Genomic DNA, 25,722 nt, shown 5'->3' on the forward strand with positions numbered 1-25,722 from the left:
AGCGATTAAAATAGTCCTTGAAAATCCATAAGAAGTCCTTAAAAAGTCCTTGAATTTTTTTTGCCAAGTCCTGTATGAACCATGAAATAATAAGTTTACAAAAGGAAAATAAAATACTTTAACGCAAAACGATTTTATACGAGATTTGGATTTGGCGAGCGCACGGGAAGTTTCCATAACATAAATGCCCTCGTCCTTTTTTAAAAATTAAATAGTATTCTCTTAAATAAACACTTTTTATCATTTTTTGTAAGTTATTGAACCATGTTCAATCAGATTAAATATGAATGAATATTTGAGAGAAGTTTATTAAAAGTTAATTCTGTATACGAGATTATAACTTTACGATCTTACGGAAATGTTTTAAGCTTACGTCGCTATGACTAGATACTGGAATGTTGATTATTAAAATTTATTTAATTGTTTCTTCAAATAATAAGAAAATAATTTAAGACAAAAAAAATATCAATATTCGATTTTAAATGAATCATAAACAAAATACGGGTTAACATGATAGGAAAGGGCATGTCACATGTTTATTATTGAAACTTATTTGTTTCTTCATATTTCATTTAACAAATAAAAAAGAAAATAAACTATGAATGATAAAATAGCAACATTTGATTTTTAAATGAATTATAGACAAAATACGAGTGGCATAAACCGCGCTGATCGGAAAGGACATAACAATGTTTTAATATTTTATTTTTAACATGATCGGAAAGGGCATGTCACATGTTTATAATTGGAAATTATTTAATTATTTCTTCATATTTCGCATTTCGTTTAACAAATAAAAAAGAAAATTAATTAAGAAAAAATATCAATATTCAATTTTTAAATGAATTATACACAAAACACATGTCACTGATCGGAAAGAACCGGCCGTATGTTTATTATTGGAACTAACTGAATTATTTCTTCATGTTTAATTTGATAATTTAAGAAGAAAATAAATTACGAAAAATCAGTTTTCAAAAGAATTATATTATGTTTAATATATAAATATAAAAACGTTTACTGCGCTTATTTCCAAAGCAAAATTAAGATCCTTTGAATATATGCAGCGTAACAAACACGTGCCTCTGATTAGTCCTGATAGAGTTTGATTGGATTATCACACCTATTGATTATATCAATTAATCAGTATATTTGTAAGCACACATATGCGACATGTGACAGATAATGTCTGACAAGATAAGTGCAGTTAAATATGATAAGCTTTTGTTTAATTTCATACTTGTGGTTATAATTGCAAATTGAAAAATTGAAGAAAAACAGGTACACTCAGTATAATTCTTTATTTTTCATGTACTTTAACGTATCAATACTAATCCAATGTTTTGCTAAAACACCGATGTATTGTAGATTTAAACATTTTCATTCCTCCTTCCAGGATGCACTAAGTCTCGATCATAATATCTCGGGTATCGTAGTCGTTTTCCTGTATCAACATAGTCTTCCTTTAAATACTTTTTCAGTGTTTCATTTACAGAATTCCTTATTTTGTTAAAATCAGTTTTATTAATTCCAGTCCACTCCGGAAATTTTGGAAAAGTGTTTTTACGTCGTAACTTTACCAAAATTCAGAAATTACATCGTGAAAAACGTCAACAAACTTATTATTTGGATTGACTGGAATTTACCCGGGAATCGTAAAGATACAAAACATCATGCCGGTAATTTTCCATTCCACGAGCACGTGCGACCTATCGTAATATCTAATTTACATCGCTCGACGTTACTTTTGTTAATCAATACGTACAAAAAAGACGCGCGTAGTGTATTCATTTTTTAATATTATCGCTTCAAGTTTTCAACACCGCTTAAGAAGTAATACAGTTTGAATTCTATAACGATTTTAATAAGATATCGACAGTAATGTAGGGAAAATTCTATAAAAACGGTCGGATTTTCACATAATTATTTGTAAAACTTCAAACAGCGCGATCTTAATTACTTATTTCTTTCTAAAAGTAAATAATTTTAAATGATACATACTATGGCCATAAAATTCAGACTTTTGACCAGAAAGTACAAAGAACAGAATAAAAAAATCTTAAATAATGAAAAAGCGGCAGCAATTTAAATAAATGGAGTAAAACGATTTTTGGCAAACAGATTTCTGTTAGTGTACGTGACCTCGTGAACGTAAATAGAAATGTGGTTTTAAATAAAGCAATACGATGTCGTTGCGTATTTAAATGCATCTTTGTACATGTATATTTTTGTAAATTAATTATTTATTTTAGATATGATTGATTTCTATCATAAACCCTAAAAATACATGTATTTAAGAAATACGGGTGTACATTAGAGAATTTTAGGGCATGGAAATTCATTTACGAATACGCAAATTTCCAGTGCCTTCGCCGATTTTCAATCATGTACAAAACATAATGCGCAAAAGTATTTTAATTTCATTTTGAAAATTAATTATTTATGATATCTATTGTTGAATTCAGTCATAAACCACTTCAAAAATAGCATTTGTTGAAGAAATACTGGTGTATTTCGGTTATGGTAATTTCCCGCGCGGTCGCCGAATTTCAATCTCTTATAAAATCGTTTTGCATGAACGTATTGTATTTTCCTTTGGTATGTTGATTATTTATGATATATATGATTGAATTATATCAAAAAACCTTCAAAAATACCTTTAATTAGAAAAATACAGGTGTATTCCGGTTATAGAAAGTGTACCTGTGTATTCCGGTTTTTAGGTGGATTCCGGTTTAATGTGTGACCCGATTTTACATTATAGGAAAATCTTAAAAAATCTTCTCAAAAACCAGAAGCCCTAGAGCTTAGATATTTGACATGTAGCATTGCCTAGTGGACCTCAACTAAAGTTGTTCAAATCATGACTACGGGGTCAAAATTGACCCCACCCCAGGGGCCACTTGATTTTACATAGATTTCTATAGGAAAATCTTCAAATTAAAAAAAAAAAAAATAAACCAGAAGTCCTGGAGCTTAGATATTTGACATGTGGCATTGCCTAGTGGACCTCTACAAAATTTGTTCAAATCATGACCCCCGGGGTCAAAATTGACCCCCCCCCCCCCCCCCAGGGGTCACTTGATTTTACATAGGAAAATCTTCAAACATTTTCTAAAAATAAACCAGAAGGCCTAGAGCTTAGATATTTCACATGTAGCAATGCCTAGTGGACCTCTACAAAATTTGTTCAAATCATGACCCTCGGGATCAAAATTGACCCCCGCCCCAGGGTCACTTGATTTTACATAGGAAAATCTTCAAAAATTTCTAAAAATAAACCAGAAGGCCTAGATCTTAGGTACTTGACATGTAGCATTGCCTAGTAGACTTCTACAAAATTTGTTCAAATCATGACCCCGCCCCATGGGGTTACTTGATTGTACATAGAAAAATCTTCAAAATTTTCTAAAAATAAACCAGAAGGCATAGAGCTTAGATGTTTGAAATGTAGCATTGCCTAGTGGACCTCTACAAAATTTGTTCAAATCTTGGACCCCCCCCCCAAGGGTCAAATTGACTCAGCCGCAGGGATTGCTTGATTGTACATATGGAAATCTTCATAAATTTGCTAAAAATAAACCAGAAGGCCTAGATCTTAGATATTTGATATGTTACATTGCCCAATAGACTTCTACAAACTGTATTCAAATCATGACCCCGGGGTAAAATTGGCCCCACCCCAGGGGTTACTTGATTTTACATCGGAAAATCTTCCAAAAAATTTCTAAAAATCATCAGTTTGACATAAGAAACATGTAGCTCATATTACTCTGGTGAGCCATCAAGGGTCATCATGACCCTCTTGTGTTTTTTTCTGGCGCTTCAAACGTTCTCTTGAGTAATGTTAAATGCTGTATACTCTTACAAACACCAATAAGAATGTACCTTAGGTGGACTGGGATAGTTGTAAATTCTATATTTTGACTTGAAATAGTTTGTGCTTCACTAACATAAACATTTTTTTTTTCGCTTGAAATGATAGATCTACCGCAGTCACTGCCCAAGAATTCTAAAGTAGTTATGGAAGACCAATGAAAATATAGTAAATATGTTCACTGTAGTGAAAATATGGAAAAACATGCTTCACTGCAGTGAAAAATAAATACAATGAAAATATGAATTATATTTCATCAATATTTTTCAATATTTCTTTAGCATATAGAGCAACTTCCGGTATATTCGAGACTTTTAGCATTAAAACAGTAAAGCAATTTTTTAGCTTTCTAGCTATTCTCTACTCCCGTTGGCTTTCTCTACTCACGTCGGCGTCAGCGTCACACCTTGGTTAAAGTTTTGCATGCAAGTACATACAGCTCTCATTTAAAGGCATATAGCTTTGAAACTTATTAGTCCCCTTCTGGTTGAAAACCAGTTTCGAGGACTATAGGAATGCGTTTTTTTGTCATTCTATCGGTCCGTCCGTCTGCTATTTCGTGTCCGGTCCATAACTTTGTCATACAGTAAGGGATTATAATATTACTTGGCACAAATGTTCTCCATGATGAGACGACTTGTCATGCACAAAACCCAGACCCCTAGCTCAGGTCAAGGCCACCGTTGGAGGTCAAAGGTCAACGGGGCTTTTTAGCTCACCAGAGCCAAAGGCTCAGGGTGAACTATTAGGATCACTCACCGTCCGTTGTCCGTAAACTTTTACTTTAAATGACATTTCCTCATAAACCGCTAGGCCAATTTCATCCAAACTTCACAGGAATGTTCTTTGGGTGAAGCTCTACAAAAGTGTTCAAAGAATTGAATTCCATGCAGAACTCTGGTTGCCATGGCAACCGAAATGAAAAACTTTAAAAATCTTCTTCTCAAAAACCAGAAGCCCTAGAGCTTAGATATTTGGTGTGAAGCATTGCCTAGTCGACCTCTACAAAATTTGTTCAAATCATGACCCTGGTGTCAAAATTGATCCCGCCCCAGGGGTCAGTTGATTTTACATAGGAAAATCTTTTGATTGTACATACAAAAATTTTCAAAATTTCCTTAAAATAAACCAGAAGGCCTAGAGCTTAGATATTTGACATGTATCATTGCCTAGTGAACCACTACAAAATTTGTTCAAATCTTGACCCCCAGGATCAAATTGACCCAGACCCACGGGTTACTTGATTGTACATAAGGAAAACTTCATAAATTTGCTAAAAATAAACCAGAAGGCTTAGATCTAAGATATTTGATATGTAACATTGCCCAGTAGACATCTACAAACGTTGTTCAAATCATGACCCCCGAGGTAAAATTGGCCCCACCCCAGGGGTTACTTGATTGTACATCGGGAAGTCTTCCAAAAAATTTCTAAAAATCATCAGTTTGACATTTAAAACATGAAGCTCATATTTCTTTGGTGAGCGATCCAGGGTCATCATGACCCTCTTGTTTTTAGCTCACCTGTCACATAGTGACAAGTTTAGCTTTTGTGTTCACCCTTCGTCCGTCGTCAGTCAGTGCGTCCGTCTGTCAGTCCAAGCGTCAACAATTTCTTGTCTTGGTTTCATTTACGATTTTATTTTAACCAAACTTGCACACAACTTGTATCACCATAAGATCTTGGTTCCTTTCTTGAACTGGCCAGATCCCATTATGGCTTCCAGAGTTATGGCCCCAGAAAGGGCCAAAATTAACTATTTTTACCTTGTCTGCACAATAGCAGCTTTATTTATAACTTGATTTGTACCAGACTGGCACAGAACTTGTATCACCATAAGATCTTGGTTCCTTTCTTGAACTGGCCAGATTCCAGTATGGGTTCCAGAGTTATGGCTCCTGAAAGGGCCAGAATGAGCTATTTTGACCTTGTCTGCACAATGGCAGCTTCATTTATGATTTTATTTTAACCAAACTTGCACACAACTTGTATCACCATAAGATCTTGGTTCCTTTCTTCAACTGGCAAAATCCCATTATGGGTTCCAGAGTTATGGCCCCTGAAAGGGCCAGAGTTAGCTATTTTGACCTTGTCTGTACAATAGCTGCTTCATTTATGATTTGAATTTGATCAAACTTGCACAAAACTTGTGTCACCATAAGATCTCAGTTGTTTTTTTAAACCGGCCGGATCCCTTAATGGGTTCCAGAGTGATGGCCCCTGAAACGACCAAAATTAGCTATTTTGACCTTGTCTGCACAATAGCAGCTTCATTTATGATTTAATTTTAACCAAACTTGCACACAACTTGTATTACCACAAGATCTTGATCCTTACTTGAACTGGCCAGATTCCTTCATGTTTTCCAGAGTTATGGCCCCTTAAAGGTCCAAAATTGGCTATTTTGGCTTTTGCAGCCATATAGATACTTCGTTTATGGTTTTATTTGATACAAATTCCAAAATATCTTCAACAACAATAAATCTTGGATTCCATGACAAATCAGATCCATTCGTAGGTTCCAGAGTTATTTTATATCTGATTACCTCCCCTGATTGTAATCAAAATTGATTTATATCAGTAAGTACTTATAGGACTTATTTGAAATTTCATTATTGTCATTAATAACTACGGTCTGATTTTATGTCAAATTACCTCCCTTTATTTCAAATTAAAATTGGTATATCTCTGTAACTAATGAAGATACTGATCTGAAATTTCATTTATGTCAACAGATTTATTTGGCAGATCCTTCTTTTGTTCACTTACAACAATTTTTTTTAATTACTTCCCTTTTACGTTACTATAAATAGCTTATTTTTAGTAACTTTTTTATTATTGGCCGTAGGGAAAAACCGAGACCACTTTTCTGTGGTACAACACGGATGGTACCTCCAATTTTTAGGTGTATTTTGACATATCTGTACCTTGTAAGAATTTTTTTTTCTTTTTGGTTAAATTTCTTTCCTTTGTTGTTCCTGTCCTTTGGACTTGGATATTTTTTCTGAGACTTCTTGTCCTCAGGTGCAATGATATGATAACAGGTGAGCGATATAGGGCCATCATGGCCCTCTTGTTTCTATTTCTAGGTCATTTACCAACCTCACTGGGTGAAGTCCCATAACTCTGACATGTATTTTGGCTAAATTATGCCCCTTTTTGGACTTACAAAATCCTGGTTAAAGGTTTTGCATGCAAATTACTATCTCCAAAACTAATGCAGATATTGAATTGAAACTTCACATGTGTATTTGGGGTTATGAAACTAGGTGATAGCATCAAGTTCCATAACTCTGACATGCATTTTGGCCAAATTATGCCCCCTTTTGTACTTAGAAAATCCTGGTTAAAGTTTTGTGTGCAAGTACGTATGGCTATCATTTAAAGGCATATAGCTTTGAAACTTATTTTATACGCCCGTTTGAAAAATGGGACGTATTATGGGAACGCCTGTTGGGCGGGCGGGCGGCGTCCACAGACTGTCCGGAGCATATCTTTTTCATGCTTGGAGGGATTTTGATGAAACTTGGCACAGTTGTTCACAATCATGAGATGGAGTGTCATGCGCAAGAACCAGGTCCCTAGGTCTAAAGTCAAGGTCACACTTTGAGGTCAAAGGTCAAATTCCAGAATGACTTTGTCCGGAGCATATCTTCTTCATGCTTAGAGGGATTTTGATGAAACTTGGCACAGTTGTTCACCATCATGAGACGGAGTGTCATGCGCAAGAACCAGGTCCCTAGGTCTAAGGTCAAGGTCACACTTAGAGATCAAAGGTCAAATTCAAGAATGACTTTGTCTGGAGCGTATCTTCTTCATGCATGGAGAGATTTTGATTTAACTTGGCACAATTGTTCACCATCATGAGACGGAGTTTCATGTGCAAGAACCAGGTCCCTAGGTCTAAGGTCAAGGTCACTCTTAGAGGCCAAAGGTCAGATACAAGAATGACTTTGTCCGAAGCATTTCTTTTTCATGCATGGAGGGATTTTGATGTAACTTAATTGGCACAATTGTACACCATCATGAGACGAAGTGTCATGCGCAGGTCCCTTCTTTAGAATTACTTCCCTTTGTTGTTACTATAAATAGCTTGTATTGTAACTTTTTCATTACTAGTCGTAGGGAAAAATCGAGACCACTTTTCTGTAGTACAACATGCATGCTACATCCAATTTTGAGGTGTATTTTGACCAATCTCGGTAAAGATTTTTGTGTGGACTTACAATTTTTTTTTTTTTTTTTTTTTTTAAGATTAACTTCCCTTAGTTGTTACTATAAATAACTTATATTGTAACTTTTTTTATAATTGACTGTAGGGAAAAACCAAGACCACTTTTCTGTGGTACAACATAGATGTTACTTTCCAATTTTTGGTGTATTTTAAGCTATCTCTACCTGATAAGGAGTTTTTTTGTGGACTTAGAAAAACAAAAGACTTACAGTGATTACTAAACAACCACAAAATTAAAATTCCATTTGCAAATACAGGTGCTAGAGTAAAGAAATTTGCTGTGACGGGCATATATTGTGACATTCTGGCACTCTTGTTTCTTTTTCTAGATCAATTACCAACCTCACTGGGTCAAGTCCCATAACTCTGACATGTATTTTGGGCAAATTATGCCCCCTTTTGGATTTAGAAAATCCTGGTTAAAGTTTTGCATGCAAGTACATATAGCTGTTACTTATTAATAAAGGCATATAGATTTGAAACTTATTAGCCCACCATCATCAGATGGTGGGCTATTCAAATCACTCTGCGTCCGTGGTCCTTCCGTCCGTCCGTCCGTCCATCAGTCCGTCCGTCCTTCCATCCGTTAACAATTTCTCGTTATCGCATCTCCTCAGAAACTACCTGGGGGATTTTGACCAAACTTTGTCAGAATGATGTATTGGTACCCTAGTTGTGTCCCCCTGAAAATCAGACTGGTTCAACAATTTTTATACGCCCGTTTGAAAAACGGGACGTATTATGGGAACGCCCCTGGCGGGCGGGCGGGCGGGCGGGCGGCGTCCACAGACCTTGTCCGGAGCATATCTTCTACATGCATGAAGGGATTTTGATGAAACTTGGCACAGTTGTTCACCATCATGAGACGGAGTGTCATGCGCAAGAACCAGGTCCCTAGGTCTAAGGTCAAGGTCACACTTAGAGGTCAAAGGTCAAATTCAAGAATGACTTTGTCCGGACCATATCTTCTTCATGCATAGAGGGATTTTGATGAAAGTTGGCACAATTGTTCATCATCATGAGACGGAGTGTCATGCGCAAGAACCAGGTCCCTAGGTCTAAGGTCAAGGTCACACTTAGAGGTCAAAGGATACAAGAATGAAAACTTTGTCCGGAGCATTTCTTCTTCATGCATAGAGGGATTTTGATATAACTTGGCACAAATGTTCACCACCATGAGGCGGAGTGTCATGCGCAAGAACCAGGTCCCTAGGTCTAAGGTCAAGGTCACACTTAGAGGTCAAAGGATACAAGAATGAAAACCTTGTCCGGAGCATTTCTTCTTCATGCATAGAGGGATTTTGATATAACTTGGCACAAATGTTCACCACCACGAGACGTAGTGTCATGCGCAAGAACCAGGTCCCTAGGTCTAAGGTCAAGGTCACACTTAGAGGCCAAAGGTCAGATACAAGAATGACTTTGTCCGAAGCATTTCTTCTTCATGCATGGAGGGATTTTGATGTAACTTGACACAATTATACACCATCATGAGACGAAGTGTCATGCGCAGTTCCCTTCTTTCGAATTACTTCCCTTTGTTGTTACTATAAATAGCTTATATTGTAACTTTTTCATTACTAGTCGTAGGGAAAAATCGAGACCACTTTTCTGTAGTACAACATGCATGCTACATCCAATTTTGAGGTGTATTTTGACCAGTCTCTACCTGGTAAAGATTTTTGTGAGGACTTACAATTTTTTTTTTTTATTTTTTTTTTTTTTTTTTTTTTTTTTTTTAAGATTAACTTCCCTTAGTTGTTACTATAAATAACTTATATTGTAACTTTTTTATAATTGACCGTAGGGAAAAACCAAGACCACCTGGTAAGGAGTTTTTTTGTGGACTTAGAAAAACAAAACACTTAGTTATTACTAAACAACCACAAAATTAAAATTCCATTTGCAAATACAGGTGCTAGAGTAAAGAAATTTGCTGTGACGGGCGTATATTGTGACATTCTTGCACTCTTGTTTAGTAAGTTATGGCCCTTTGTTTATTTCTATAATTAACATAGATTTATATAGGGAAAAACTTTGAAAATCTTCTTGTCCAAAACCACAGAGCCTAGGGCTTTGATATTTGGTATGAAGCATCATCTAGTGGTCCTCTACCAAGATGATTCAAAATATTTCCTTGGGGTCTAATATGGTCTCGCCCCGGGGGTCGCATGGTTTATATAGACTTATATAGGGAAAAACTTTGAAAAACCTCTTGTTCAAAACCACAGGGCCTAGGGCTTTGATATTTTGTATATGACATCATCTAGTGGTCTTCTACTAAGATTGTTCAAATTATCCCCCTAGGGTGAAATATGGCTCCGCCCTGGGGGTCACATGGTTTACATAGACTTACATAGGGAAAAACGTTGAAAATCTTCTTGTCCAAACCACAAAGCCTAGGGCTTTGGCATTTGTAATGTAGCATCATCTAGTGGTTCTCTACCAAGCTTGTTCAAATTATCCCCCTAGGGTCAAATATGGCCCCGCCCTGGGGGGTCACATGGTTCATATAGACTTATATAGGGAAAAGATTTTAAAATCTTCTTGTCAATAACCTACAACATTCAAATTTGGACCACATGTATGGTTTTGAGTGGCAAGATGAACCTTGACATGAGTTGACCTTGATTTTGACCTAGTGACCTACTTTCACATTTCTGTAGCTACAGCCTTCAAATTTGGACCACTTGCATAGTTTTGTGCACTGAAAAAAAACTTTGACCTTGACTTTGACCTAGCGACCTACTTTCACATTTTTTGAAGGTACAGGCTTCACATTTGGACCACATGCATAGTTTTGTGTTCTGAATTGGAATTTGACCTTGATTTTGACCTACTGACCTACTTTCACATTTCTCAAGCTACAGCCTTCAAATTTGGACCACATGCATAGTTTTTTGTACCGAAACAAACTTTGACCTTTACATTGACCTAGTGACCTACTTTCACATTTTTGAAGGTACAGGCTTCAAATTTGGAACACGTGCATAGTTCTGTGTTCCGAAATAAAATTTGACCTTGATTTTGACCTAGTGACCTACTTTCACATTTCTCGAGCTACAGCCTTCAAATTTGGACCACATGCATAGTTTTGTGTACCGAAATGAACTTTGACCTTAAGATTGACCTAGTGACCTACTTTCACATTTCTGTAGCTAAAGGCTTCAAATTTAGACCACATGCATAGGATTATGTACCGAAACAAACTTTGACCTTGACATTGACCTAGTGACCTACTTCCACATTTTTGAAGGTACAGGCTTTAAATTTGGACCACATGCATAAATTTGTGTTCTGAAGTGTAATTTGACCTTGATTTTGACCAAGTGACCTACTTACACATTTCGTCCTTGAAATTGATCTAGTGACCTACTTTCACATTTCTCAAGCTACAGCTTTCGAATTTGGACCACATGCAAAGTGTTGTGTACGGAAATGAAATTTGACCTTGAGCTAGTCAGTAAGTCTTGAAATTTGGAACACTCAAAAATGGCACATTGGTGGGCGCCAAGATCACTCTGTGATCTCTTGTTTTTTTATTGTTCTAGATATTAAATTACCAACCTCACTGGGTCAAGTCCCTTAACTTTGACATGTATTTTGGGCAAATTATGCCCCCATTTGGACTTAGAAAATTCTGGTTAGAGTTTTGTGTGCAAGATACTATCTGCAAAACAAATGCAGATATTAAGGTTTCGATGGAGGACTTGAGAAACAAAAATCAAACAACACCAAATCATAGAAAGAAAGAGTTGTTCGACATGAAAATTGAACAGCATGTAAAACATGTATATTACTTTACGAAACAAGTGTCAGTATACTAATATAAACATTGAATTCCGGAAAAGGGCTGCCTAAAGGGGCTCCACTTCCGGACAGTTAAACGCCTTTAAAAACTCACCATTTTCAAAGAACTGTTACACATGTTTGTTTTTATGCATTTGCAATAGCGTGCGAGTGGTGAAATTTCACGTAACAAGGTGGAACATAGTTTTCAGCAATTGTTTATCTTTTTTTCTTTACAAATGGCATTCATTTTCAAAGGGAGACAACTTTTTCTCAAAGATTACTTAAAATAATCGGAAAAAGTTGTTTCCCTTTGAAAATGAATGCCATTTGTACTTAAAATAATCGGGAACAGTTGTCTCCCTTTGAAAATGAATGCCATTTGTAAAGAAATAAAGATAAACAATTGCTGAAAACTGTGTTCCACCTTGTTATGCGAAATTTCACCACTCGCACGCTATTGCAAATGCATCAAAACGAACATGTGTAACAGTTCTTTGAAAATGGTGAGTTTTTAAAGGCGTTTAACTGTCCGGAAGTGGAGCCCCTTTAGGCAGCCCTTTTCCGGAATTCAATGTTTATATCAGTATACTGACACTTGTTTCGTAAAGTAATATACATGTTTTACATGCTGTTCAATTTTCATGTCAAACAACTCTTTCTTTCTATGATTTGGTGTTGTTTGATTTTTGTTTCTCAATGCCTCCATCGAAACCTTAAATTGAAACTTCACATGTGTCTATGGGGTTATAAAGCTAATTGACAATGATTTGAAGAGTCGAGCACTGGCTGGATGACTGGTATGAATATTTAATGAAAACGAAGGTAGACCTTTTCTGCATCTTCAGTGTAAAACGCTGCCCAGTGATAGCATCAGCATCGTCAATATGATGGATTTTATTATGATGGTTGTCGTCGTGTAAGTTTGACATCTTTCGGATAAATTTGACACCCTGATGTAGTTTAAAATAAATATATACAAGATGAACGTTATCATTTTATTTACAAAGTTCTATGTTTAAAACAGCAAATATCGCAACAGACATAACACATGGTTTTATACTGACAAGTAGGCTCTAATTTTGCAGATTTTATAATTCAGGCTTTAAAAAGTCAAATAAAAATTGATGTTTTAATTGTTAAACTGATAACACAAACACTAGCTATATATCATAATACTGATGTGCAGTGTTGTTAGGGATACACGAAAAGTCGAGTTCGTGAGTGTTAGCGTCTATTTATGCCACACAGAATTCACAAACATATGGATAATTAACCACTTGTTCTTCTGGAATTTCATATAGAATAGCTTCTCTAGTGCAAGAAATGTGCCGCCGTGGGCACAAGATTTATCCACCTGTCATTATCGCCAGCATCTGTGGCAAGTCCGGACACGCCTTGAATGCTTTTCTTCAAAGTCGTCATGAATTCTTATTGCGTATCAAACTTAATTATTGGTTCCGGATATATACATGTGCAGGCTGATTGATAGTACTGGACTGGTGCTTTTAAATGCACAAGTCAGTGACATAATTAGTGACATCAGCTAAGCATTATTATACAAACTTTAAAAGACTGCCTAGACAAATAGAGCAAAGCAGGATAAAAACACTGAATATGGTAAAAAGAGGCGATTAAACCACTTGTATGTCGTAATTATCCTTTGAAGAAGATATAATCAAATAATTTTGAATGATATGTCGAATTTGCAAGACAATGTTTCACCTTGTCGTACAGATTCGTCATTCCTAATCAGGTCATACTTTGAAACAGTAGAATATCATTTGTTTCTAAATATTAGTATCAAATATATATCTATTATAGTTAAGTTTATATTTTGATTAATAAAGTTGTGGGAGTAGTTTTAAGCCCTCTACAGACGGTAGGCTTTTGTTGTACAACACCAGTTAAATTCAAGATGTACAGCCAAATATTATAGTGTGTATGATGATATTCCTTGATTTCGTAAATCTTAAGTCTTGACTTACAGATTAGGACATGTTCTATTTCGTAAGTTTTGCCTTACGTACCACCCATGTTGACAAGCAGCAAATTGATAAATAATTAGTTGATAAGAGGCAAGTGAATGAAATTCCAGAAACAACTGCCCAAAAAATAAACACAAATCTGAATATAAAATGGCTTCTAATGCATAATGGAAAAAGGATGACACTGAAAAGTTAAATGATTTGAGCCGTGCCATGTGAAAACCAACATAGTGCGTTTCCGACCAGCATCTGCGCAGTCTGGTCCATGCTGTTCGCTAACGGTTTCTCTAATTGCAATAAACTTTGAAAGCGAACATCATTGACCCTGACCAGACTGTGCGGATGCACAGGCTGGTCTGCATCCATGCTGGTCGCTAAACCACTATGTTGGTTTTCTCATGGCGTGGCTCATTTGTGTCATGCGTAATCAAATTCATGGGACATAAAAAGGTGAATATTATTTTTAGCTCATCTGATTTTTTGAAAAAAAAAATGATGAGTAATTGTCATCACTTGAGCGGTTGTCGGCGTCGGCGTCGGCGTTGCCTGGTTAAGTTTTATGTTTAGGTCAGCTTTTCTCCTAAACTATCAAAGCTATTGCTTTGAAACTTGGAATGCTTGTTCACCATCATAAGCTGACCCTGTTTAGCAAGAAACATAACTCCATCTTGCTTTTTGCAAGATTTATGGCCCCTTTTGTACTTAGAAAATATCAGATTTCTTGGTTAAGTTTTATGTTTAGGTCAACTTTTCTCCTAAACTATCAAAGCTATTGCTTTGAAACTTAGAATACTTGTTCACCATCATAAGCAGACCCTGTACATCAAGAAACATAACTCCATCTTGCTTTTTGCAAGATTTATTGCCCCTTTTGGACTTAGAAAATCAGTTTTCTTGGTTAAGTTTTATGTTTAGGTCAGCTTTTATCCTAAACTATCAAAGCTATTGCTTTAAAACTTGCAACACTTCGTGGGCTGAGCGCGAAACTATTGTAACTGTATATAAATAAAGAACAAGATACAATAGTTTCGCGCTCAGCCCTCGACTTGTTGACCATCATAAGTTGACCCTGTACAGCAAGAAACATAACTCCGTCCTGCTTTTTGCAAGATTTATGGCCCCTTTTGGACTTATAAAATATCAGATTTCTTGGTTAAGTTTTATGTTTAGGTCAACTTTTTCTCGTAAACTATCAAAGCTATTGCTTTGAAACTTACAACACTTGTTCACCATCATAAGCTGACCCTGTACAGCAAGCAACATAACTCCATCCTGCTTTTTGCAATAATTATTGCCCCTTTTGGACTTAGAAAATCATTTTCTTGGTTGAGTATTATGTTTAAGTCAACTTTTCTCATAAACTATCAAAGCTATTGCTTTAAAACTTGCAACAGTTTTTCACCATCATAAGTGGACACTGTACATCAAGAAACATAACTTTATCCTGCTTTTTGCAAGAATGATGGCCCTTTTTAGACTTAGAAAATCATGGGTAGGACAATATTTCTATTACACAAAAAAAATCAGATGAGCGTCAGCACCCGCAAGGCGGTGCTCTTGTTTATTATTAATGGTTACATTCTTTTCAGTACCTGATGCACTGTTTACTAGGTAAATCTCTGTGATTTATATGGGAATGGAATACTGTCTGTATGTGAAAAATGTACAATTTCAAAAATGTACATCTTTGAGATAATTAGTGTTGTACAACAAAAACCTACCGTCTGTAGAGGGCTTTACATACCTGAGCGCACGTGACTGTTCTTATCGAATATTGTAAGTGCTGATTTCATCCAAATTGGTTTTGAAGGTCGTAGTTCCCCATTGAGTGTATCTGTAAAAGTAATGGTGCCTGGGTGATCAGGACGTTCTCATCATGTCATATTAAATATGACATCAAGGAAATGACTTGAAAAAAGTAATTCAAGGACATTATGCGGTTCTCCTATTGGATATTAATTAAAGCTGTCGAATTTATACAACTGTCGAATTTACTCGAAGTTACTCTATATAATGGATATTTATATGTGTGATGATGATAAGAAACTAGTAACTGTATAGCAAAAATATTTAAAGAAAATCCTTTATAGCACATACTGTAACACCACACTTGGATTATAATGATGTGTTTTCTTGTAGGACCAATGTACATAGCTTTGATGATGCAGCTGGTGGCGTACATGATTCCAGGATACCCTTTTTCACAGCCGATATTACACTAGCCATTCCAAATGTGGTATGCTACTTTTTATTTGTAATGTTTTTATGCCCCCAAAGGGAGGCATATTAGTTTTCAACTGTCCGTCCATTTGTTCGTTAGTTCATCACAACGTTAACTTTTTGCATGAAGGCACTTTACTCTCGAACCACTGCACCCAGGACCTTCAAACTTCACATGCTGATAGTACTAGTCTTATTAAATACATGACTCCTACTGACTTTGGGGTTACCAGGTCAAAGTTCAAGGTCACAGGGGCCAACGTTAACTTTTTGCATGAAGGCACTTTACTGACGTACCACTGCGCCCAGGACCCTCAAACTTCACATGCTGATAGTACTTATTGTGTACCTGACTCCTATTGACTTTGGGGTCACCAGGTCAAAGGTCAAGGTCACAGGGGCCAATGTTAACTTTTGCATGAAGGCACTTTCCTCGCGAACCTCTGCACCCAGGACCTTCAAACTTCACGTGCTGATAGTACTTATTGAGTACACAACTCCTACTGACTTTGGGGTCACCAGGTCAAAGGTCACGGGCCAATGTTAACTTTTTGCATGAAGGCACTTTCCTCGTAAACCACTGCACCCAGGACCTTCAAACTTCACATGCTAATAGTGCATGGTTCGCACAGGTCCTTGAAAGTCCTTGAATTTGATCCTAAGTCCTTGAAAAGTCCTTGATTTTTTTCTTCCAAAAATCCCCTGAAAAAGTACTTGAATTTTGAAAAAAAAGGTAGAAAAGTCCTTAAATTTTGCTAAAAACGGGGGTACGATCGTATTGTAGGGTAAAAATACAAAAAATAAATAATAAATAAGTCAAAACGAGCGAAAAAACGGTGTAAAATAAAAATACATGCACACCCACGGAGGGAACGCTAGTTGAACACTGTTTCGGTACGGAAGTTAGATATGGAATAGCGATTTTCACAACGTTAAAATATTATGCGCAACAACAACAATGAGTGGCCCGAAAAATAAATGTAGTTTCGCCAATAAATGGCTTACACAGGATGATTATTCATCGTGGTTAAAGGAGTTTAAGTCAGACAAGCATAAGTGTATGTGATAAACTCATTGATGTCGGAACTATGGGAGAAAGTACGTTGAAATCACACGCGAAAACAAGAAGTGAAGTCCCTTGAGGACAAATTGAAAACTAGTCTTGAGAGCTTGAAAGACTTATAAGAAACATGTAATAAGTATGTATACAGGCAAATATAGCTCATAAAAGGTAATCCCATTCAAGATCTCATAAAGGTCAAGATATGCTATTGTAGCTTATGGAAAATAAAACTGTTCTGTAACTTTTCTTCTATCATAATGCCTTATGAAGAGCCTAAATGGTTTTGTAATTTAAGATTTAAAGCGATTAAAATAGTCCTTGAAAATCGATAAAAAGTCCTTGAAAAGTCCTTGAATTTTTTTGCCAAGTCCTGTATGAACCATGTAGTAGTTATTGAGTACACGACCCCTACTGACTTTGGGGTCAAAGGTCAAGGTCACAGGGGCCAATGTTAACTTTTTGCATGAAGGCACTTTACTTGCGAACCACTGCACCCAGGACCTTCAAACTTCACATGCTGATAGTACTTATTGAGTACACAACCCCTATTGACTTTGGGGTCACCCCGTTAAAGGTCAAGGTCACCAGGTCAAAGGTCAAGGCGCTGCGGGGGCTTTTGTCACCATTAGTGACAGCTCTTGTTTGCTCTTATCAAAGAATAAAGTAATAGATGGGAAAAGGCTACCCACCAAATCTTAACAAGTCAAAGACCAGAGGAGATTTAGGCCATAATAAATTAATTTTGTTTCAAAAGGGGAGCAGGGGGGGCAGAATTTTATTTTTAATGTTTAAAACAACTGTACGCAGGGGTTCCATTTGACCCGGGAGTAGGGATTTTAACTCCTGAAATTAGCAAAAGTGTACATACAGACTCCTATGATTTCAGCCGAAGGGTCTTTTTTATCAACATAAGATACATTTCAGTTTAAACTCACAAAATCAAGCCTTTAATATTCAAAATGACAGATATTTATAATTATATAAATCGAACCCCTGAGTACAAGTCAAGGCAAACGGCAAAAACAGAATAAAGTAAAAACAAATGTGTAGACTTTCTGTTTTACTCTCATATTACATGTTATCAACGATTCAACATTTTATTTAGTAGCTGGATCGACCTGGGTTTGTGATGAACCGACTTTAGATCGGCCAACGAACACTGTGTATACAGCTGGTTTCGCCACAATCATTCGGCACTTTATGATCTAGACTGCCCGAAATAAAGTCATTGTATAGGTCAAGTAACGAGTTAGCATCGCAATAATTGCACACAAACCAGTCTTTGCGAGTTATTTCACATTGAAAAACCACTACGATTATGAAAACCATAGTGGAAGTTGTTATTTTACAACAATGCTCTTCAGTCGGAGGAGTGTGAGTTTAATTTGCGACACGCTTTATCATGTTTATTTTGCGGCAGCATTTATTTAATTATTTAAAAAAAAAAAAATATACGGGACACTTCTGCAGTTCCTACATTTTTGGTTCTTTTTGTTTTTCTTTCTTGTTTTCTTTTTTTTTGAGAGAGAAATAAAAAAGGTCGGGGCGGCATAAAAAAGAGGGGGCGGATGGGGATGATAATCTAGGAATTAATTTATTATGGCCTTAATCACAGACCTGTTGAATCCAGGAAGTGTTTAGGATGTTGTTGATATTACTCTAATATACTATAGCAGTTGGTGCAACAACAGTCACAAAACAAAAAGGTTATTATAATATTCACATAGTTAGCTGTTTTGAAAATTTTCAACATAGAGTTTCTTACAGAATGAATATAAAAACTTCATAACCTATAATAATATGCGCAGATGGTAAGCTAAGAACAGGGCTTCCAAGTTCTTTAGATGCAAATCATCTTGCTTAACCAGAGCTCTGCTTAGAATTTTCACTCATCCTGCTGCAGTTTATATTCTTAGTGCAGTTCATTAAGAAAATGCCAGTTCTGTATTATGATACTTTATTACGAAAATCCAGTAAAAATGGTTCATATCGGAATGTTACTGTGGACTTGAGAGTCCAGTTTATGCAATCACAATGTGGTACTGTACTCAGATAGTATGGATTTATAGAGTTGCAAAAAATAACATGGCTTTTATTGTTGATTACTGAGATTTTTAACTTTTCAAAGGCTACATTTTCATTGAATTTACTATAGTTTTGATCAAAAATAGCACTCATCCTGCAAGACGTTTACCATAGCAAGTTCCACTCATCCAAATCTGATTTCTGCTTGTATTTACAAGCATATGATTGAACTTGTAGTCCTGAAGAAGCAAGTTGACAATTTTCCAAATGTCAAAAATTGTAGAGATTACAAAAAAGGCTTTTTAAAAAGTGTTAAAGATGATGAATGTCAAATACTCGTGGAGTCCCTTTGTACCTACAAGATTAAGGGAAGTGAAGAGTTAAGAATTTGAAGGGTAACTTCAGTTTAAGGGGGTTAGGGAGGTAGGAGGGGGTGGAAAAGGAATTTTTGTTGAAACTTAGAATAAGCAGAGATTGGACTATTTGCATCAATTACTGGACTTTAGTTCGACTCTGTACTGAATATAAGTTATTGATACAGGTGATGCAGCCTAACCTAGAAGATATTCAACAAAGTCTCAACAAGGCTTGTCAGCTTATTTTAGATATTTCTAAAGGTGTGTATCAGTGGGGCCAGAACAGGCCTGACAGCAATCCAGTACAGGCTGCAAGCAGACACGGGAAGCGGTCAAGTTTATGCCTGCCAGGTGTTTCTCCAGGTACTTTGCTGATTGTTTTTATATCATTTGTTGTTGAAAGTTGAAAAGGTGTAAAATTCATGGCAAACTTCAAAATATTTAATAATGGAACAAAAAACAGACTGTTGATAGGAAACGATGTTGGTTTTCTTTAGATTCCGCATAGTTTGAAATTCAGTGGGTAAAATCGAACAGGTCTGATTGGGGATTTGGCATATTGGTAAGTGTAACTGAAATGTAAAAGAAAACAATATCGTATTTTGAAAGGTTTATTTTCTAAATTGAGAATGTGACAAATGTGAAATATTTAAGAAAATATTTTGGAAGCAAAGAATGCAACCAAGCAAAGAATTAGCAGACTCTGTTTCATTTAGTCTGTTCGATCTCTAAGAGTTAACGGAAGGTGCAATCTCAGTATTTTTCATTTACGTCTGAAAAATATGTGTTGACACTTAACAAGTTAGTTTTGATCCCCCACCCCTAATGCTGTCATTTATTTTATACCTTAACAATTGTTTCATTTTATTTTTAAGCTAATTCCTTTACAAATGCATTACATAATTTACCGTGCAGATGCTTTGTTACTTCTCCCCATGGAAGTAACAATGAAGAACTACTACAAAAGTGTTTCTGAGAATAAGGATGTATCTAAATTCGTGATGATGATGTCCTCGGCTATGTCCTCACTGAAACCTGATGTACTAGAGGCTCTGCAGAGATACTCAGACTATGCTTTCCTGTGGGAGAAGGATAGACATGAGGCAGTCAGGGTAACATTTGTAATTTTGTCATAATGAAAGAATAGGAACACTGTCTATAGAAAATAATGTACTAAGTGCAGAAACACTAGCATAAAATTCCCACAACCAGAAAAGGATGAAATAATAGAAGATATTTGTTTTTGGAAATATCTTTTACCTACTGAACAAGAGGCGTAATATCTTCACAAGTAGCACAGGTAATTTAAAACATGGTCTCAATTGTCAAAGATATTGTCTTTCAGTTACATGTCTTTTCAATGTTTTTTCCAAACGTCATGCATATTTGGCAACATCACATGCAAAGTGGTGATACCACAGTGTTAGTATTGGAATACAGTTAAATAATTCTTTAAGATTTTTAGATTTCTTGTAGATTTTATTGCAATGGGTCCTAACTTTGTTTTTTTTTTTAGGTATTTGTTTATATTATTTATTCATGTATATTATAGAGATAATTTCAGATTATTCATTATTCATTTGCTTGTAAATTCATTATTATGTAGATCTAGATCCTTAAATGTAACAGCGAAAATCCTAAAATGAAACTTCCACTTTTTGATACAATGAAAGGTTAAATATGATCAGTGGTTACATTTCAATAGACTGTAGAAAAACATGTAATAAGATGAAGAGGATCAATATGGATACCAATGTAGGATGATATTTGATAATTTACTTTTAAATTTTAGGAATTCATGGAAGAGAATCCCATTCTGTCAGAGTACAAGGCCAAGTTGATGATGTTTAAGAAGTTAGAGAACTACATAGATGACATCCAGATATCTGAGACAGTTGGACCAATAGAGCTTTTCACAGGTACTTGGATTGAAATATGGCCTGTTTGCATCTCTGTTTAGTACATTATTTTTAGCTCACCTGAGCCAAAGGCTCAAGGTCAGCTTTTGTGACTGCTCGATGTCTGTCATGTGTCGGGTGTCAACACTTTTTAGCTCGACTATTCAAAGAATAAGTAGAGCTATCCTACTCACCACGGCGTCAGCGTCGGCGTCGGCGTCACACCCTGGTTAAGTTTTTCGTACCAGTCCACATTTTGACAAATTCTTTTGAGAGAAAGCTTTGAAACTTTCAACACTTGTTTACCATCACCATGTCCAGTTATAGGCAAGAGTACATAACTCTGTCAAGCATTTTGACTGAATTATGGCCCCTTTTGACTTAGAAATCTTGGTTAAGTTTTTCGTACCAGTTCATATTTTGACAAAGTCTTTTGAGATAAAGCCTTGAAATTTTCAACACTTGTTTACCATCACCATGTCCAGTTGTAGGCAAGAGTACATAACTCCATCAAGTATTTTGGTTGAATTATTGCCCCTTTTTGACTTAGAAATCTTGGTTAAGTTTTTCGTACCAGTCTACATTTTGACAAACCCTTTTGAGATAAAGCTTTGAAACTTTCAACACTTGTTTACCATCACCATGTGCAGTTGTAGGCAAGAGTACATAACTCCATCAAGCATTTTGACTGAATTATGGCCCCTTCTGACTTAGAAATCTTGGTTAAGTTTTTCGTACCAGTTTATATTTTGTGTAAAGTGTTTGACATATGGCTTTGAAACTTTTATATCTTGTTCAGTATTATAGTCTCTATCAATAGGCAAGAGTACATAACTCTGTCATTTTTTTGGCTGAATTATGGCCCGTTTTGAACTTGGAAATTGGTTGTGTTTTCGTATATGTCCATGTTTTGTCAAGACTATTTGACATATGGCTTTTAAACTTTAAACACTTGTTTATCATTATGATTTCCATCTGTAGGCAAGAGTACATAACTCTGATGACTATTTTGGCTGAATTATGGCCCTTTTTGGACTTTGAAATTTTTGTCAAAACTATTTGAACTGTGGCTTTGAAACTTTTAACACTAGTATATCAACATGATTTCCATCTGTAGGCAAGTGTACATAACTCTGTCAACTATTTTGACTGAATTATGACCCTTTTTGGACTGGGAAATTAGTTAAATTTTTTATACAAGTCCATATTTTGCCTAACATATAACTTAACATATTTGCCATCATGGTCACTCATTGCCATTTACTGCAAGACTAATCGAAATCCACAAATACAGGAACATTTTTTGTTTAATCCATTTTTTTCTTTTGTCTGAATATCTATGGAAATATTTTGACCCCATTCTTCTATCAATTCTTCGAATAGTCGAGCGCGCTGTCATCCGACAGCTCTTGTTAAAAAAAGTCTTCTTCTCGAAAAACCACTGGGCATATTTACACCAAACTTCACAGGAATGATCCTTGGGTGGTCCCCTTTCAAAATTGCCCAAAGAATTTAATTCCATGCAGAACTCTAGTTGCCATGGCAACTGAAAGGAAAAACTTTGAAAATCTTCTTATCCAAAACCACAGGCCCTAGGGTTTTGATATTTGCAGCGATTTTTTTTCCATTTTGGGAAAGCGTCTGCGTCCGGACGATTTGGGAAAAATAGCGTCGTTTTCATCCTAATTGGGAATTTTGTGTAACATACAAAATTACAATAACCCCTTTCCTGGATCTAATTGAGTTACACTAGAGCTAGTGTTCTGATCATCACAACAAGATACAGTGGCCTGACTCTGAGATAACAATGGTTGTTCTAAAGGCACACACTCTGGCACAAATTCAACCGGAGTTACACAAGAGTTCTCCTGACTCTGACATGAAAACGATGATTCAACGGACGTTTACTCAGTCAGAACAGGCTGTGAAGATGCCCGTGAGAATCTGAACTCCACAAGTCTTTTGCAGCCAGCAAGCTTAGATTTTATTAGCCTTTGAACATTATATTTGCTGTTGTGACTCATTGTTTGCACAGTTTGTCACTGGTTCTACAGAAAAAGATCGTGGAAACCGGTTACCGAAAACAATTCATGGTGCGATTGATTAAATTCGCGCTTGTGATGACAGAGAACATGTTCTGAATTTTAATCGAGTGTTTGCCCTTTGGTCAAAATTAGCAAACACTCAATTAAAATTCGGAACATATTTTCTATAATCGGCGAATTTCACGATGTCGGGACAGCAGCCGTTTCAAAAATGTTTGTAGGCTATTTTTGGGAATAATTTGGTCTGAAATTGGGAAAAATTGTCATTATTTTCAATTGGGAAAGGGTCCGTTTTACGGACCCTATTAAAGAAGGAAAAAAATCGCTGTATTTGGTATGTAGCATCATCTAGTTGGCTTTTACCAAGATTGTTCAAATTATTCCCATGGGTCAAATATGGCTCCGCCCTTGGGGTTACATGGTTTAAATAGACTTATGTAGAGAAAACTTTGAAAATCTTCTTGTCCAAAACCACAGGTCCTAGGGCTTTTCTATTTGGTAGGTAGCATGATCTAGTAGGCCTCTACCAAGATTGTTCAAATTATTCCTCTAGAGTCAAATATGGCCCCGCCCCAGCCCAGGTTCCAAGTTTTACATAGACTTATATAGGAAAAAAAAGTTTAAAAATCTTCTTGTCTGAAACCACAAGACCTAGGCCTTTGATATTTGGTTTGTAGCATTGTCTTATGGTCCTCTACCAAGATTGTTCAAATTGTACCCCTGGGGTGAAAAGAGGCCCCACCCTTGGGGTCCCAAGTTTTACACGTACTTGTATAGGAAAAAACTTCAAAAATCTTTTTGCCTGAAACTGCAAGGCCTAGGCTTTTGGTTGGTATGATGCATTGCAGTGATTGTTTTTGCCCTTTTGGGAAAAGGTCCAGTACCGGATAAATTGGGAAAAATAGCGGGGTTTTTACTCAGATTTGGAATTTTTATAGTTAATTAATAACATCATTTAGAATGCTTCTTCCTTTAATTCCATGTAAATATCATCAAACAAACTGTCTGAATGGTTAAATCATGGTGAATGTCAATGTAACTAAGTTTTCCTTCTGCAATGATCAAAATGCAAACTTAATTTGGTCATTTGGGGAAGTTTTGGATGATAATTGGGAAAAAAGATTGCATTTTTCAATTGGGAAAAGGTCCTTTTAGGGGTACTTTATAAAGAAGGAAAAAAATTGCTGCATTGCTTAGTAGTCCTCTACCAAAATTGTTCAAATTATGCCCATGGGGTAAAAAGAGGCCCTGCACCGGGGTCACTTACTTATTATATGAGTTATATAGGAAAAAATACTTAAACAATTATCTGATCCTATTTCCTAGACTGTTTAATTATAATTACCTGATGACCCCAAGTAATATGATGTCACTTGACTGTGACCTTGACCTGCTGACCTCTTGTTAGCTCACCTGTCAAAAGTGACAAGGTGAGCTTTTGTGATCGCGCGGTGTTCGTCGTCCGTCCGTAAACTTTTGCTTGTGACCACTCTAGAGGTCACATTTTTCATGGGATCTTTATGAAAGTTGGTCAGAATGTTCATCTTGATGATATCTAGGTCAAGTTCAAAACTGGGTCACACGCCTTCAAAAACTAGGTCAGTAGGTCTAAAAATAGAAAAACCTTGTGACCTCTCTAGAGGCCATATATTTCACAAGATCTTCATGTAAATTGGTCAGAATGTTCACCTTGATGATATCTAGGTCAAGTTCGAAACTGGGTCACGTGCCATCAAAAACTAGGTCAGTAGGTCTAAAAATAGAAAAACCTTGTGACCTCTCTAGAGGCCATATATTTCACAAGATCTTCATGAAAATTGGTCAGAACGTTCATCATGAAGTTAAGGGCAACCCGCAAGTAAATGTATTAAAATGGCACTGTTACTATCTTTCTTAAGTTAAAATATGATATTAAAACATCTTACTCGTTAAATAATTCAAAATAATGTCTTAAAATTAGCTTTAAATAGGCGGTTCACATTAATCATAGCCAGATATCTCAAAAATATGCACACGGACCTATACATTTTGTTTCACCATATTATAGGCCATATGTTTATTTACGACTGTGAGAAGTTTCATTAAAATCTACATTGTAGAAAAATTTCTGTTCGCGAAAATATTATGAAAATTGCGTGAGATCGAACTATTTCAAATCAGTCTAGCAAAAAATCAAGAACACGACCCTATCTTTTTTATTTGCTGAATTTTCTTAGTATATTCGGAA

At 36.0% G+C, this 25,722-nt stretch overlaps 1 protein-coding gene across 1 annotated transcript in view; it reads left to right on the plus strand.

Moving 5' to 3' along the window:
• The window catches only part of LOC123532722 (dynein axonemal heavy chain 8-like), a 330,542-nt gene that overhangs the window by 93,647 nt on the left and 211,173 nt on the right, over nt 1–25,722 (plus strand). The window contains exons 23-26 of the mRNA XM_053518182.1: nt 16,028–16,124; nt 19,738–19,915; nt 20,468–20,664; nt 21,345–21,471. Of these exons, the coding sequence (XP_053374157.1) occupies nt 16,028–16,124; nt 19,738–19,915; nt 20,468–20,664; nt 21,345–21,471 (599 nt within the window). The remainder of the gene's footprint in view (nt 1–16,027; nt 16,125–19,737; nt 19,916–20,467; nt 20,665–21,344; nt 21,472–25,722) is intronic.

The sequence above is a fragment of the Mercenaria mercenaria genome, chromosome 11 (assembly GCF_021730395.1).
Source record: "Mercenaria mercenaria strain notata chromosome 11, MADL_Memer_1, whole genome shotgun sequence".
In the NCBI taxonomy this organism is placed as follows: Eukaryota; Metazoa; Mollusca; class Bivalvia; order Venerida; family Veneridae; genus Mercenaria; species Mercenaria mercenaria.